The following is an 18,089-nucleotide window of genomic DNA, read 5'->3' on the forward strand; positions in this document are numbered from 1 at the left end:
ATAGCTACAAGTTTGTCAACCTCTCCACAACTCACCATCCATTGTGTCTTCTACAGTTGGTCCACCATTCGGCAGTGTGATGTATGACTTTGTCGGAAAAACGGCTCCTTTTCTTATTCTGGCTTTCCTGGCTTTGTTTGATGGAGGTACAGTTGTTTTTTTTCTTTTTATCACCCAAAACAGCTATTTACAAACAGATATTTACAGTAGAAATAATAGAAAGAATAACACCTAATGTCCAACATCAAACTTGCAATAATAGTTAAGATACCTGAGGCTCACATTAAGTTTCTTCACTTTGTCATCACAGCTCTGCAGCTCTTTGTTCTTCAGCCCACCAAAGTGGAACCAGAGGTGAGAGTGTTTGTCTTGATAATTCATTTCCTAACAATTATCTCACTTTATTGAACTGACCTTTACAGCCACAGAACAATTTAAAGCTATTTCATGACGCTTCATTTGATTAAACAGACTGGTGGAGAAAAGGGGGGCAATGGAAGTTATACACGTAAACACCTGCTTTTGAATAAATGGTAAAAAGACTATTTTTCACCATAAATTTGACATAAGTGAACAGTGTTATGTGGTGCAATGCATCTGGACAGTTTAATATCCAGGTTGCAGGAACTTTGAGTCCTGCAGGTTAAGGTTAAGTTTTTTATTCTATCATTTAAAACTATATGTACCTAAAACCTGAGGTATAGAAACACAGGACTCTGCAGTTAACGGAATTAATGAAGGGTCCTTTTTTCATTCTATGGAGCTAATGTGTAGCATTGATAATAGCCACTAATAAAAACAGTAAGCTCGAAGGTTTTTGTTTTTTTCAAATAAAATCCATCTCCAAATGCAGAAACAATTATTATTACAAAAATGATATTACAGCAGTCAGATGCTCACATTATCCGGGTTTTATTCCACATAATATTATTTTTTCAGCTTTTTCAGTCTTTCTCTGAAATTTTGATTTGATGTACTGATCTAAACACAACCAGCCTTTGTGTTTAATTTCTAACTTAATATGTCATTTAAACACTCTAGAACTTGTACATTAACAGTACTTACAGCTAGCTTGTCCTTTTTTAAAGGAGGCTTAATGATAATCCAGAGAGCTCTTAAGTAAAAAAGTTCTTGATTATCAACTATTAACACGCTAAAATCCTCATGCAAGTAGCTACATGTGACAATGCTCCATGACTTCCCCATACACATCATTCCTCATTTGACCATAACTAATGAAGAAAAAATATCTTCTTTGCAGGAAGACACATAATATATCTGTGAAATTGTGGACTGCATTTATGGAGCTCTTTTCTTGTGGTATTGACCTTTAAAAACATTTTTCAAGAACAAGCCACAATTGCCCATTCACACAAAAGCTCTATTAAAATACATTCAGCACTTTTTCATCATCACTCACACACTCATACCCATTTGAGCACATCAGGGGCACTGCAGGGTTCAGTATCTGGAACAAGGAAACTTTAATATGTGGACTAGAGATTCAAACCAGCTTCAAACCAGCTGAGATAACAACCTGTCAAGTTGGGTGTGGGGAAGGTAGGACACGGATGCGGACTTCAAAAGCAAACTGGGTTTATTTTCCAGAAAAACAAAGTACAAACAAAAGGCGGATTCAAAAGACTAACTGTACAAAACAAACAAAAAGACTTGGCATGGCATGGGAATAAATAAAATAAATACTTAACTTTAAGGAGACGAGGAACATGGGGAAAAACAGGTATCATCGGTGGCAAGGCTTGGTTAGACAAACAGGGCATGAATAACAAACAAAGAACCGGCGACAAGACAGGGGAAACTGCAAACTAAATAGGGACTGAGTGATAGGTGACTGGGTGCAGCTGGTGGGGAACGAACAGGTGCAGTGAATGAACTAATTAGCTGAGTGAGGTAAGTGAGGGGAAAAACAATGGCAAAACCTAACACATGACATGACTAAAAACCAAAATGTAACCTAAAACATGATAACTAAAAACATAAGTCCCATGGCGTGACAGAGCCCCCCCATAAGGGGCGGATCCCAGACGACCAAAAAAGTCTGAGGGTGGGAGGGAGGAGGGAGGAGCTCGAAGCCGGTCAGACAGGGGGGCAGACAACTGGCGTGGCTGCAGTGGCCAACCAGGCATGCGGCAAGGGTTCCGGCTTCAGGCAGCAGGAGGCGGTGGTCTGGCGGGCGGCCAGACTTCCGTCGACGTGGAGGCAGGAGTCGGTGGTCTGGCGGGCGGTCAGACTTCCGTCGACGTGGCGGCAGGAGTCGGTGGTCTGGCAGGCGGCCAGACTTCCGACGGCGTGGCGGAAGTCTGGCCGCAAAACAAACACAGATTTATGAAAAAAAATCATCTCTATAGGCAGGCATAATACTTTCAAGGTCTAGGTCACGGTTATTTATTTTTAACAATATTCCATGGAGACTTGTAGAAAGAAATTATAGTTATTTTTAATAAATGAACTAACACAGGGTTCATAAGATTTGATCTTGTTTGTAATGAGTAGGAAGTCAAATGTATTTGACTCAGCTTAACTCAAATGAAATGCAGATTCCTGACAACGATAGAAAGTAAAACCTTAACAAAACATTGTTTTCTTACATTGTATTGTGTGTATCATTTCTTTATAGATTGATAGGAAGTACGATCAAACAGATTAACTGTATTTAAAATATGTGTTGGTAACTTTGCCTTTTTGCCTTGAATACAATAATTTATCATTTATTATTATTTTATATCTTTAATGTTGGTAATGTAAGATGTAGATTTTTAAAACAAATTATGTTTAACATTGTATTTAACACAGAATGGTTTAATTGTCCCTTTCACACAGAGTCAGAAGGGGACCCCACTCCTGACACTCATGAAGGATCCATACATTATAATTGCAGCTGGTAAGAAAATAATAGAAAACAATGGATGTGAGGGAAACTAATGCCAGCCCACTCTGGAGAAGTATCTGTTAAGAAAAAGCAGGAATGGCTGCTCTGAAACTGGCTTCAAATTGTATTGTTTATTGAGTGCTGGGTGCAAAGATAGCCAAGAAAAACACAGTGATTGCAGCTGTGTGTCACTTTTTCACACTTGAACTACAGTACTGAAATTTCCCGACATGTTCTGGAGAGGCTGCATATAAGAAAGTAAATGTCCATAGCATCCATCTTGGACTTCTTTGAGATTACTCAGCCAGCTACTTACTAATTACTCTGGAAGTGCATATGTGTGAAGAGCAAATGCAGAAAATGTCTGAACATTTTTGGGTGTTCACATGGTAAAAACAGGTTTACTGTTGTTGCAGTTGCTGTCATGTGCATACAGTTTAGCTACTTTCTTAGGTTTGTAGGAGATCTTAGAAAGTTCCCTAACTGGATGAATATATGCTGTACCTACCAGGTAGACATGCCCATTTCAGCATGCCTACTAGGCTTCCACAAACATCAAGATAGGGTCTCATTCTTATGGCCAAACTAGCGCTATTGACTCTTTACTTTTTCCTGGGTTATTGCGGACATTGTTCGATTTTTTTTTTCTCCACATGTGCATCGTCTCCTTTGTGTCACCTCTAAAAGCTGATGTTAGTTTCCTCTTCACTGTGACACAAACAGAACTGCACAAAGAAACTTTGATGTCAGGCTCCATTTTAGTTTTGTAAACACAATGGCAGAATACACAGAGTTGCTTCTAGGGCAAAGCAAATTTTCAGGAAGACTAGAATTAGCCTGAAATTTTTTTCTACACATCTTTAAAACTCTTCTAAGAGCGAAATTCGATTCAGTAGAAATCACAAAATTTCAATAGCAAATCCCACCAAACTTGACATTTTCCAGTCCTCAGCTGCTCCATGAAACACTTTTAGGACACTGATAGTTCTTCTCAATGTCAGCCATTTCTTCAATCTGTTGGTGGTACATGACATGTAGGGGCTTTACTTTCCATTCCATGATGGTTCCTCCTCCTCCTCACTGTGTTTCAGCAGCCTGAGACACTCACTTAGCAGTTCATCACTGGGGGCCATCTTACAAATGTATTCCTGGATCTGTGTTGTTTCATCCTGGGCAGTGGCTCTGACGCTCACTGGTCCCCGGCCTCCCTCCTTCCTCTTAGCGTACAATCTCAGGGTGCTGGACTTGGGGTGAAACCCTACGTGTATTGTGAGGAGCTTTCTTGACCTGATATAAGTGGCTTCTATCTCCTTCTTTGGTTAAGTTATTATACCGTCAAAGTATCTGATAATTGTCAGGACATACATGTTGATGGCTCAGACTTTGCTCCTTCCATTCCACTGACCGTTCAGGATTTGCCTTAATCTTTGTAGGTTGTGGCTGACTCCCTTGAAGCCTCTTCATGGTTGCCATTTCCCTGAGGGACCCCTAGGTATTTATAGCTGTCCTGAAAGTCGGCTTTGTTTTCTTTTGGTAGTTCAACTACTTCAGTTGTGATCATCATTCTCACTTTGATTGCTTTTGGCCACATGTATCCAGTCTGAATGACATTTCAATTACCTTGGGGTATTACCTGGCAAGGTGGATCTGTGTGTCCATGTCTTGCTTAGTCCCATGTCACTGAAAATTGCTCTACTTCATAGCCAGTATCCATAATCATTATTTGGTATGATCTGGCCGAGGGGTTGCAGGCCTACAGAAGAACAGATTATCTCTTTGGCATCTGCTTCACTTAATGGAAACTCTGTGGTAGCAGTGCACATATTTGTATGTTTGATCTTACAGTCTCGGGTGACGGTTCTGTTGATTGTTTGCATTACCCCCAATTCCCTTATATGGACTGTGGAGAGACAACCTTTAGTCTTTTTCAATGGAACAGACTTTTCTTACTTGATAAAAAAAAAATAGTGAGGTCAAATATATATACGTTCATCTTATATCACATGGATGATGACTAGGGATGGGAATTGATAAGATTTTTACGTTTCCAATTCCATTTTCAATTCTGCTTAAGGATTCGGTTCTTTATCGGTTCCCTTATCGATTCTCATTTGGAGAAAAAGGACAACAAACCGGTCGATTAGCATCAACTTTGTTTAGTTTAGAAGTAACACGAGTCATGACCTTACAAACCCAACAACGGTGAGGTCCACATTGGTCTATCATGGCCTGGGTAATTTAACTCTTCCCTGCTCTGGTGAAAGGAGAAGCTGGAGGTAGAGGTGAACTGGGGGTAGTACCACCAGCCTCTGGCTCTGAGCCAGTCAGGCTCTGTCTCTCATGATTTCATCTAAATGTAATGCCTGAGAAGGCATTCATTTAACCTTAACCGTTACTAACAGCAGGTTTTACAATGAGGCAAATGGCGCTAACATGATAGGCAGTGTTGGTTAGTTAGTTAGTGAGTTAGTTAGTTACCTGCAGTGTTAGCCGAGGACATGCTAACGTTGCTAACGTTGCTGGGTTCAGATTCACCGACGTTAATCATTCATTCATAGTTATTGCATGTTTGGTAGTATTTCCTCCCTTTGGTGAAATATTCACTTTGCAAGTTGCCCTGTCATCTTTTTTAGGGATGTGTAATCAAACTTTCGAGCGTTTGTACCGCTTGGCCGCCATGTTTACTGTTGGTTGCTGGCTGCACTGGACTCGCCACACAACGTTGCGTGGTGACGTCATTCGCGCCCACTGGAATCGATAAGGGAATCGTTTGCAAAATCGGCAAACGATTCCAAGGAATTGAAACACTGGGAACCGGTTTTCGATTCCCATCCCTAATGATGACACATTTCAACCGATAGAGAGCTTAATATTTGGACAGCTGATCTGGATGTGTAACCACCCATTCTTCCTGCAGACTTACCTCTGTGTCTTTGTCTTTCAAAATACAGTCTGTCTTTGCTTACGAAGTAGAAAAAAATCCAGTCATGCAAAAGTATTTTCTTTTTTACTTTTTTTTTTAGTCAGTGTGCCAGCTTAGGCTTCTTATACAGGGTAATGCAAATGTTTCTGGCTATGAAATTACATCTCTATGTGAGTGAGCCTTTTCCGCATCATCAAGTTAAATAGAGCAGGCTGTATTTTTGTGTATGCTTATGTGCAGGTGGTAGGGGGTTCGGAAAAATAACACACAAAGACCAAAGAACAAAAACAGAACATAATTGATGATGTACGCTTTTATCTTTAATCTTCATCCCCAGGTGCCATTTGTTTTGGAAATATGGCTATTGCTATGTTGGAACCAACACTGCCGATCTGGATGATGGAGACTATGTGTACCAGAAAATGGCAGCTAGGTATTTACAAAGCCCTGTGCAATGCACAGAAAAACACATGACAATTACTGCATACAATGTTACAGCACCTTTGAAGCATGCATGCAAAGAGGATGATCCATACAAACCCCAGAATGCCCATTGCCAATATTTCTATGACTGAGGTCAGAGTTATGGGGTGTGTTAAACTGAAAAGATGTGCTTCTCTTCAGCAAAATAATTGTTTTTAACTGTAGTATTTTGGATAAAAGTAGGTGGAACACCCTATTTTTGCAGACAAACTAGTCCTTATTTTTTCAGTTGTGTTCTGTAGTCACTCTTATTCTAAAACTGTAAGGTTAATTTTTGTTTATATAATATACTTATCTAGTTGGTTGATATATTGACCCAGCTGGATATTATGGAGATGGTCAGCACATGGCACAGATTATAAAACCTTTCGATTTATAAAACTTGACTTGAAAATTAAAACAAATATTGTTTGAGTTTATTTTATTCTATTGTGTATAGATATTTCTACTTTTCTGCTATTAGGTTGATTTTAATTATATGATGAACACCAATAGTTAAAGATTCTTTTCAGTGTCAACAATTTCCAATTTTCTGTAAAATGTTTTGAAAAACAAATTCATAAAAAAAAAATGTATATATTCCTTTCTGGAAAATTGTCCTGCATGCATGAAAAAGACGTGAAAAGACGAAAAAGAATGTTTGAGGTTCCGCTTCCAAAATGTTTGTTACAAGCTAACTTGTGGGTTATGCCGCAAGTCTGTTTATTATTATTTCAATAACAAGTTTGTAAATTATTCAAGCAAGAAAAATTCAGGCTTATTGCACTGAATAATCCTGTAAATATGATCGGAAATTGAATGAAGGAAATATATAAGTAAGGAGTATAAATAAATGTGGTGATAATAGGACAGTTGTCTAATATTTGTCATTTGAAAATTATTACAAATAGTATAATTATGAAGGAGGAAGCGGTTTAAGGTGAGTTTGACGGAATACATTCACTTGGCAGTAAAAATGCCCTAAATGAGCATAAATTTAGAGTTAAGCACATTTTTTTTTATATTTGTGAGACACTAGTAGTTCTTCTTCAGCAAAAAAAATATATTCTCCTTGCAGTAAAATGCTAGCCTGGCTGACGCGTCCACAATCTCGATGAGATGGTGGTCTGGGAATTAGGTGTGCATTTTCTCGTATTTGAGGCGTGGTTTACGAATGCCTAGAGCCGTTTATTGGGCGCTACGAATGTCTATCAAATGACGTCAGGTTCTTCCCATGCTGCTTTGGGCGCGATTCATAGCCAATTGTATCACTTATACCAGATGATGACAGAAATTCGACGAGGAAGAAGAAGAAAAAAAAGTAAAATAAAAGTAAACTTGCGCTCTAAGCTACTTAAAGTGATGGTTCGGAGTAGATTCACCCTAGGATCATTTGAACCGTGACATCCAGCCAAGTTTTTCCGATATTGGCTGAACATCAGCCGAGTTACTGAGTTATCCCGAATAGCTTAGTACAAACGCTAACGGACCCTGGCAGTATCTCCAAAATTACCACACTAGAATCACATGTCATGACACCAAACTTCTACAGTAGTACAAATATGGTCTGTACTCACAAAACGATGCATTTGGAAGTTTGAAAATAGTCCAGGAGTTTATTATTATCAACACAAGCCTAATAGCTTCTCTGCTGCTAAAGCTGCGTCGACGTCACTTCCTTGATCTGGGAGCTTCAATGTAAGATGAGGGTTGATCTACTACTGTAGACAACAAAGTATATGCTATATTCTACATGATTTTTTTATGTTGTAGAGTTGTGAATTTATTTTATCAATGGAGAAATTGAGCAGCCTTGCTTTGTTGGCATGGGAATAAATACTTAGCTTTAAGGAGACGAGGAACATGGATAAAACAGGTAATGAAGACAAGGCTTGGTTAAACATGTAAGGCACAAAACGAAAAGATCCGACAAACAGACAGGGGAGACAGGAGACTAAATAGAGGGCTGGGAGTGATTGGAGAGTGAGTGCAGCTGGTGACAATGGACAGGTGAGGGGAATGAACTAATTAACTGAGTGAGGGAAAAAACAGTGGCAAAACACATGACAGACTAAAAACCAAAATGTAACCTGAAACATAAAACTAAAAACATAGTCCCATGGGCGTGACATTGTTGATGTTTGAACTTTGACTGGACCAGTGCAACACCTTGATTCTTTTCTGTTTCAGATGTTCACAACTGAATGTTCCAGACTGGCAGACTCTTCTTTTTTTGAGCACCTAGTTTTTCTGGATATTAGTTTAGTTTTTTTTCAAATAAATATTGGCATGATGTAATATGTCATATGTTGTTTTTTATCTGCAGTTCTGCATGCGTGCGCGCTCGTGTGTGTGTGTGAGTGTGTACATATTGCTGAAGTCTTTGCTGTTATTACTCTGGTCCTGCATTGTATTGAATATAAGTCCAGGTCAGATAAAAAGGATGAAAGGGGAACAGGATATTAGGATGTCACATAGTGACAGGTGGAAAGTCGTCTTCATGACAGACAATGCAACATGTACAGCAGCTCAGTGATGAGGCACTGATAGAAATCTACTTATCTTAGAAATCCTGCCCAAACCATTATTCTCTCTTGTGTCTGTGTGTGTCTTTTTGTGGCCCAGGCATCGCATTCATACCAGCATCCATCTCCTACCTTATTGGAACCTACATCTTCGGCACATTGGCACACAAGATGGGAAGGTAGGGAGGGAAATTACCCTTATCTTCTCTCTCCCAGTCTCCCTCTGTGGATATGCTATCTGTTTCCGCTCCTTTAAATGAGTTTTCAGTGTTTTTAGCTTTGTATGGCTGGCCTTATGGAAGCTTTGATGATACATGGTTTCCAGTATGAATGTGTCTTTTCTTCGATTGGATAGTTCTTTTGTTTACTTTTTTTTTGGAATATTTTTATTGTTGTTTTTTATGTAATTTTATTCTAATAGTTTTATTTTTCCTTATTGTTTTCCACATATCGTGCTTTTTCTAATTTCCTTTTTGTTATTGGCTTTTGCATTATAATTATCACTATTGATTTTGTTATTTCTCAATAGCTTTGACTGTAACCATTATGTATTTCTTTGACCTTTTCTTAACTACTTATATTGGTGTTTCACTTTAGCCTTTGTTGTCTATTCTTTTTGCTTTTCCCATATCCAAATTGCTTTTGCTATTCCCTTCTTTTGTTTGGATGATATTAAACAGATACAAAATTATGTTTTTTACCTGAAACCCCGAGCTTACAAGTTAGTGAAACTAACCATTGGATTTGACCTGTATGAACAAAAAGTTTATTACTTTGGCAGGAATTTTATGAAATGCTTACAGTGTCCAATTTTGCGTGTGTTGTGTAAAACTGTATAGCATCCTTTTATTCATGGTACCAAGTTCTTTCCAAAGGAATGAATGATTTGTATGTACATTTATTTATTACTCATCCCAGGCGTACCTGTCAGTTAACAGACATGGTAGTGGTCTGCATCACTGACCAATGAGCTCGGGCTTGCAGGTTTGGGTAGCTGTGTAGAGGTGGACATAGCATTGTTGTGCTTCATTGTTTTGCAGCTAAGAACTTAATACAATGTGCTTTTGCTGACATATTAGCAATGTTGTTTCTAACCTAATGCTGAGAATTTCCATACTTTTCACTGATATCACTCAAAGAACCTTTATTTCTTACTTTTTCAACAAAACATTACCCCTCTTCCGAGGAAGTATAGTGCTTTGTTTGTTTAACCAAGAGTATATCTTATCAAGTTATACACAAGTTACACAAGTATAGTATAGTGTATGTGATGTACAAACAGGCCATGCAGTGTTGATCATTTTACTTTCTCTTATACCTGCATCAGACAAACTCCCTGGAATTCATGCAGGGATTACTGTAGATGACTGAAATTGAGAACGTTTTAGCTTCATTAACATGTCCTATTTCTCTTATAGATGGCTTTGTGCTCTCATTGGAATGATAGTGGTTGGATTCAGTGTAATATGTGTAAGTATGGGGCTGCCATAGCATTTTTCAGATCTGTTATGATGATTGCAACAGGGAAATGATTTGCTTGTTAGAGCAGTTGGTCGAGCTCTCTGAAGCCCAAACAATGCCTGGAACAACACAAGGTATCAAGGATGCCGAACAAGACCAAAAAAAAAGAAAGGAGGAGGAAATTTAAACCATTTCATGCCTTGGGATGTTTGAGATCACTGGTGAATGAAATGGACCAGCTTCAAGCATTAAAGGTGATAGAGAAAGGTTGAATGGGGCATTAATCCTTGTTCTGTGATGTGATATGTAGCCCAAAAAAAATTGGTTGGGTCTGTAATGGCTCAGAACCTCCCTAAAAGGCTCTCTGAAACAGCTGTTACTATGCTGGGTTTAGAATGCGTCGTTTGCCCTTATTGGCGTCGTTTCAGAGCTTATCTGGCAACCTCATTATGAAATGCAGGTAGGTGTTGGCGCTATGCGGTTGCCGTTGCTTGATTGGCTGCCCTTGCTCTCACTGAAAACAGAGCTATAGAGTAATACACTGACTGGAAAGAAAGCTCATTCCCTTTAGATATAATAATAAAAAATAAAGAATAAAAATGTATGAATATAAAATGTACAAGGTGTGTACAACAATACACAGTGTCCAATATACAGAGCAACAACAGTGCAGCTTCATTAGTGCAATTTTAATGATGGTAAAGTGACTGGGGCAGGTTGTGAGGTGATTATGAAGTGTTCATAAGTCCAACTGCAAGGGGGAAAAAACTGTTTTTGTGACGGGAGGTTCTGGTCCGAATGGACCGAAGCCTCCTGCCCGAGGGGAGTGGTGCAAATAGAGAAGGGTCAGCTGTGATCCGACCTGCTCGCCCCATAGTCCTGGAAACGTGCAGGTCATGGATAGATGGGAGGCTGCAGCCGATCACCTTCTCAGCGGAGCGCACAGCTGGCTGCAGTCTGTGTCTGTCCCTGTTAGAACTGACCCTCTACTGACCAAAATTCCGACTGAAGCCTGCTCGGAATCGTGCAAGCTTTGTGAAACTGTACTCCGTGAAATGCGCAGAGCAAAGGAAAAGTCGGCGGTTGTATGTACTGGGGATGCTGTTAAAAATAAATAAAAGCCATTGATCGCGAACATTGCTTTCCGGGGGAAGAATATGTAACGATCGCAGTCTGCTTTCACAGCCTTGGAAGGCACACCAGTTCCTGTTTCTCGCCGAAGGGGCGTGTCTGAAACGGGGTGGCTGTGGATTTGAGTGTGGGGGGGCGATTGCTGAAAAAGTGACGTCACTTTTTCACAAAAACGGATTGGCACTTTTTCTGGGGGATATTCAAAAAAGGGGAGTACTTGAAACAGAGGTTCTGACACTTGCTGGCACTTCGTGTGTACTCCCCACAGCGGGTAGACTCAGAACTAACACCAAAAACGTGAAAAAGATGATTTTGATTCTCTATCCCCTTTAACAAAAAAATTGGGAAGACGCTATAAAGATGTGGCTCAAGGAGCAACTCCAACATCTCTGTAGTCATCTAAAAAGCTATGGGTAGACAAAGACTGCAGACAGAGAGGAAACGGTGAAGGAGCAGGAATTACAGTGCATGCTTACAGTGTAATCCTGGACATATCACTAAGGAGCATCTCTGCACCCCAGATGTTGAACTGTTGGCTGAAGGAGTTTCTTTCCATGTTGTCTACTGAGAAAATGTAGCTATGTTACCTGCCTACACTATCTGCTTGTCATTATCAACTAAGTTGTTGCCGGGCTACAAAAACATCACCCCAATCCATTGATAATGGTCTCTGAACATTTCTACCACCTCTGTCTCTTTTTATCTATTTCAGATTGTTATCATCTATCTATAACGGCGATTTATCTTTAATGATAATTTATATGGCAGTAATATCAGGGAATAATTGAGTATTATTGAATTGGATTGAACTGAATTAGATTAACAGATCTACTCAGATTACTTACATTCATTGTGGACATATTGTTACAGCAATACTTCCACAGATTTTTTTCTAAAGGGGATGGGGGTGGGATGAGATGAAGCGTAATGAAAATATTTTGTAATCCCATTCCAAAGATACTATACAATATTGCAGTACTTTTTCCCCTCATTAGGCATCACAAGCAGTCACTGCTTATGGTTATTGCTGCTGGCATTTACCTCTTTTATGTCCTTTGTTGCAGTGGCACTAAAGAAGCCTTAGACTGAACACACTTAGTTGTTTTATTGTGTTGAGTAGATGGTGTGCAGTATTATCCATTGTGTTGAGCAACCTGTGCAGCATTCTTAGTAAAAAAAAAAAATTTAAAATGCCAACCCAGTCTGAGCAACAATCAAGTTGTAAAAGAAATAAATAGGATAAAAAGTAAATAAAAATAAAAACAAGAGAAAAATACAGACACAATCTGTAATACGTGGTGGCTTTGTCGAGTGTGTGTATTGCCATAGGGTAGAAGCTTTCTCTGAAACTGTTCTGAAAATGCTAGGGATGGGAATTGATAAGATTTTTACGATTCCAATTCCATTTCCGATTCTGCTTAACGATTCGGTTCTTTATCGGTTCCCTTATCGATTCTGATTTGGAGAAAAAGGACAACAAACAGGTCGATTAGCATCAACTTTGTTTAGTTTAGAAGTAACACGAATCATGACCTTACAAACCCAACAACGGTGAGGTCCACATTGGTCTATCATGGCCTGGGTAATTTAACTCTTCCCTGCTCTGGTGAAAGGAGAAGCTGGAGGTAGAGGTGAACTGGGGGTAGTACCACCAGCCTCTGGCTCTGAGCCAGTCAGGCTCTGTCTCTCATGATTTCATCTAAATGTAATGCCTGAGAAGGCATTCATTTAACCTTAACCGTTACTAACAGCAGGTTTTACAATGAGGCAAATGGCGCTAACATGATAGGCAGTGTTTGTTAGTTAGTTAGTTAGTTACCTGCAGTGTTAGCCGAGGACATGCTAACGTTGCTAACGTTGCTGCTGCTGCTGGGTTCAGATTCACCAACGTTAGTCCGGAGCAGATCGAAAACACGACATTCATTCATAGTTATTGCATGTTGGTAGTATTTCCTCCCTTTGGTGAAATATTCACTTTGCAAGTTGCCCTGTTGTCGTCTTTTTTAGGGATGTGTAACCAAACTTTCGAGCGTTTGTACCGCTTGGGCGCCATGTTTACTGTTGACTGCTGGCTGCACTGGACTCGCCACGCAACGTTGCGTGGTGACGTCATTCGCGCCCACTGGAATCGATAAGGGAATCGTTTGCAAAATCGCCAAACGATTCCAAGGAATTGAAACACTGGGAACCAGTTCTCAACAAGAACCTGTTCTTCGATTCCCATCCCTAGAAAGTGCCCTTTATAATGTTCTCGGCTTTTCTGAGACAGCGGGAACTGTGTAGTTCTTCCAGAGTGAGGAGAGGGCAGCCGGCAGTCTTCTGAGCCATGGTGGGATGACCCTCTGGAGCACTTTCCTTTTTTGCTGGGCCTTTTCCAGCTGCTCAGAGATGTTCAAGCTCCAGCTTAGGTTCTCCTCGATGTGGCCAACCAGGAAGTGGAAGTCTGCACCCACTCCACACAGTCCCTGCAAATAATTACTGGTGGGATGTCCGTTTTCTTCCTCCTGTAGTCTATTATCAGCTCCTTCGTCTTTGAACTGTTGAGGAGCGGGCTATCCTCCTTGCATCATGACACAGAAGCAAATTGGTGGGGCAGGAGTGATGTGACCCCCGGACCAGTTTTTTCAAAGCATTGCATCACCACAGGAGTGAGTGCTACCGGCCGGTCTTCATTGAGGCTGTAGAAGTGGGGTTTCTTGGGCAGGGTGATTATGGTAGAGGACTTCAGACAGGGTGGGACGGTGGACTAGGACAGAAACTGGTTGAAAATCTTGGTGAGGACTCCACCCAGCTGATCCACACAGTCCTTCAGCACACGTCCTGAGACGCCATCGGGTCCAGCAGTCTTCCTTGGGTTGAAGGCCCGGAGCATTCGCCTGATTTCACGCTCCTCTGCTGTGAGGGTGAAGCTGCTGTGGACCGTGTGCTTTAGTGCATCTGCCTCTGGAGGGCAAAGAGGAGATCAGCTCCTCTGCCAGTGCACTGTCACCTTCAGCAGCTATGCGGTTGGTCCTGTTGTTGAAATGCTGGACACCTTGCCTCACCTGCCTGCTGTTGCTGTTCAGGTGGTCCTCAATTCTCCCCCTGTAGTCTGACTTGGCCTCTCTTCAGGTTATCTTGGGCAGTGCTGCAGAAAGCCCCTTCTCCTGAACAGACGCTGGACCTCCCGGGTCATCCAGGGCTTCTGGTTGGGGTAGACCAGGATGTGTTTGTCCACTGTGACTGTGCAGTTCTTAATGTAACACAGAACACTGTCTGTGAAAACGTCCCAGTTGATCCTGATCAGACTGGCCCAGGTGTGGTAGTAGTCTGGCTTTGTAGCCCAGCTTCATGTTAGAGTGGACCTTGTTCAATGTGAAGGCTCCTCTTGCAGTACATTTAAGCTGCTGGCAGAATTTGGGGAGCGCTGCCTTCAAATCTGCATGATTAAAGTCTCCTGCTACGATGTGCATATTATAAGGTGCTCAGCTGACTGCTAATGTTACCAAGTAATTTTCCAAAAGCCGAGTTAGCATTTGCATGCAGTGGAATGTAAACAACAGTAACCATGACCACAGTGAACTCTCTTAGGAGATAAATGGGCCTGAATTTAACAGTCACATGCTCCATGTGGGAGCAGTGCTATTGACGTACATACAGAGCCCCCCGTCCTGCCATGACACTGTGCAGTGTAGCCTGCTAGCACAATAGCAGAGTCCGAGATGGATGACTGAAGCCAGGTTCTGTCAGGGCGGGGTGGGTTGGCAGGACACGGATGCGGACTCAGAGATGTAAAAAGCAAACAGATTTATTCTCAAAACACAGGGATTAACAAAAAGCGAGGCTGACATGACTTAAACTGTGAAATCAAAACATGAACAGGACTATGACAAAAACAAAACAAACGACTAAGCATGGCATGGAAAAACACTTAAGTTTACGTGGCTTGACGTGGTAAGGGAGAGGTGATATCGGGGAAAAGGATTTCACAAAAAGACGGGAGCCTGGAAACTAAATAGGGAACTGGGAGTGATTGGTGACAGTGTACAGCTGGGGACAATGACAAACAGGTGATGTGAGTGACAACTAAGTATGTGAAGTGAGGGGAAAAGCAATGGCAAAACATGAACTCTAAAACCAAAACATAACCTAAAACATGATAAAACCATGGGACGTGACAGGTTCTATGATCAGCAGAATGCAACCATCCTCCCTGATTTGTTACTGAATCTACGTATCATCCATCTTATTAGTGTGCGTGAGAAAAAGGCTGGGGAGCGGTGATCTGTGTGGCCGCCTCTGAAGCCTAGCTTGCGCACTGGCCCTACACTTCTGCTTCCTCTCACGGTGCCATTTTAGCCTCGTCCCTGTGGGGATGGTGATCCACAGAGAGCTGGAGCTTCTTGCTTAGTCCACCGGAATGTTGTGTGAGTGGAGAAACTTGGTTTCAACACATACACAAAAAGCCAAACAAAGCACTCACTGTAAAAACACTGAGCTACTGCAACTGTGTACGTCTCGTCGATATCTTCTTTGCACAATCGTCTTAAGGACCTCCAGAGCAGAGTTAGCTTTATTTATCAGTTTGTTCAGGTTTTTAAACCACCGGCTCTGATGTTGCAACCCAAACAGGTGGCGGCAAAGCAGATTGCACTCTCTACCACAGACTTATTGAAGACATTGAAGGACATAAGCTTCCTCAAGAAGCACTGTGTGCTCTGTCCCTTCTTGTAGACCACCTCATTATACATTACATTACATTACGGTCATTTTGCAGACGCTTTTAACCAAAGCGACTTACAATAAGTAAGTCTCAGTGTTGCATTTGGAGTCAAGTCTATTGTCCAGGTCAACTCCTTGAGTATCTGTAGTTCTCCACCACCCCCACCTCTTCCCCTAGGATATGAATAGCGTTTGGCTTATTCCTTGTCCTCCTGAAGTCGACAGTCATCTTTTTAGTTTTGTTCATGGTCAAGATGAGGTGATTGTTTCCACATGATGCCACAAAGTGGTCGGACAGATTCTTGTATTCAGCCTCTCGTCCAACACTGATACACCCAACAACTGCAGAGTCATCTGACTATCTCTGGAGATAACATGACTCTGAATTGTACCGGAAGGCTCAGGTGCACAGACTGAAGAGGTGATGGTGAGGCTACAGTCCCTTGTGCTCCTGTGCTGCTGTCCATCCTCAAACATATACTACTAACAGTCTCACAAGATATGGTCTATTGGTAAGATAGTCAATAATCCAGGCAGTTGTAGAGGCATCCACCTGTTATTACTATGTGACTCACAGAGTGCATTCCAATATGTGTTCTTAAATCATTACCACAGATTTTCTTCATCTTCTTGAGACAACTTCTTCAAAGTCTTTATGGTCACAGGTTGCCACTGAACAATGGGTGTACAGTTGAAGGTGAGGAGAACCAGACTGTAGTCAGATTTCTTTAACTGTGGGCAAGCACAGCTGATGCATGCAGTTAGCAAAAACTATATAGACTAAGACGTGCTGTATGAGTGAATGAGTGAATGTGGCATGCTGCGTAAAAGTGCTTCGAGTGGTCAGCTAGACTAGAAAAGTGCGATACAAGCACAGTATATTTACCATTCATCAATTATCACATCATCTGTTGATAACAAACACTGCAATACCTCAACCTTTGCTGATGTCTCTGTCTGCCTGTATTGTCTGAAAACCGGCTGGAGAGGCGATGGGTGGCTGTTTGCTCCTCCTGCCATGTCTCAGTTACACATAATGTTGCATTCTGAAAATTCCTGCTGTGTCCTCAGGAGTGCTCCAAGCTTGTCCATTTTATTAGTTAGTGATCTCACTAACTAAGACATTATTTACATTTCTTCCACCTATTTCTGCATCTTGCTTCAGCCCAACATACACAGTGTTTCCTCTTCAACTCATCTGAGACTGAGGAATGACAAAATTCACATAATCTGCAGAAAATTGCTGCCATTGTGGTGTGGCACATTCTAGAAAGAAAATTATAGATATGATGAGCTACATATGCTCATTCATTTGAAGATTTTCTGAAATGAATGCTGTATAATAACAATATGCTTATTTGGCAATAAACATCCAGATTGTCAGTCATTTCACTGTGGACATGCAAAACAGGATATTTGGCATACAGAACATCTCATTATTTGTATATCATTGTATTTTTATCAATATTTGTCTATATGGGTTTTATAGTATACTATATGATAAGATCTATTATATTGAGCTCAATGTTACATTATATATAACATTTTTATCATTCTGTCTGCAGTGATTTAAGATATTTCCATGCTAAAGTTAAATGCAGTCAGCTTCTCTCACAAAGAGTTTACACTCTTGAGTAATACATACAAGGACACTGTAATTAATTAAATAATTTGTCTGTTTTTAGGTCCCATTTGCCAGAGACATATATGGTCTGATTCTTCCAAATTTTGGTGTTGGTTTTGCTATTGGTAAGCCTGGTAAATTAAACTTTACTGCTCAATGTGTACAATGTTACATGTAAGACCATTACCAATAACTATGTGTTACAGGCATGGTGGATTCTTCTATGATGCCTATAATGGGTTACTTGGTGGATCTGCGACATGTGTCTGTTTATGGAAGTGTATATGCCATTGCTGATGTAGCGTTCTGCATGGGATTTGCTTTAGGTAAGCAAAAACCTTGTAATATGTATACACTGTTTAATTACAGATT

The 18,089-nt window shown here is 40.8% G+C and overlaps 1 protein-coding gene across 1 annotated transcript in view; it reads left to right on the top strand.

The window, feature by feature from the left end:
- slc18a2 (solute carrier family 18 member 2) overlaps positions 1-18,089 on the top strand; it is a 50,163-nt gene that overhangs the window by 14,647 nt on the left and 17,427 nt on the right. Inside the window, exons 7-14 of the mRNA XM_075482089.1 lie at positions 57-146; positions 311-354; positions 2,842-2,902; positions 6,151-6,246; positions 8,901-8,979; positions 10,219-10,270; positions 17,779-17,842; positions 17,924-18,043. Of these exons, the coding sequence (XP_075338204.1) occupies positions 57-146; positions 311-354; positions 2,842-2,902; positions 6,151-6,246; positions 8,901-8,979; positions 10,219-10,270; positions 17,779-17,842; positions 17,924-18,043 (606 nt within the window). The remainder of the gene's footprint in view (positions 1-56; positions 147-310; positions 355-2,841; positions 2,903-6,150; positions 6,247-8,900; positions 8,980-10,218; positions 10,271-17,778; positions 17,843-17,923; positions 18,044-18,089) is intronic.

This window comes from Odontesthes bonariensis, chromosome 2, assembly GCF_027942865.1.
Source record: "Odontesthes bonariensis isolate fOdoBon6 chromosome 2, fOdoBon6.hap1, whole genome shotgun sequence".
In the NCBI taxonomy this organism is placed as follows: domain Eukaryota; kingdom Metazoa; phylum Chordata; class Actinopteri; order Atheriniformes; family Atherinopsidae; genus Odontesthes; species Odontesthes bonariensis.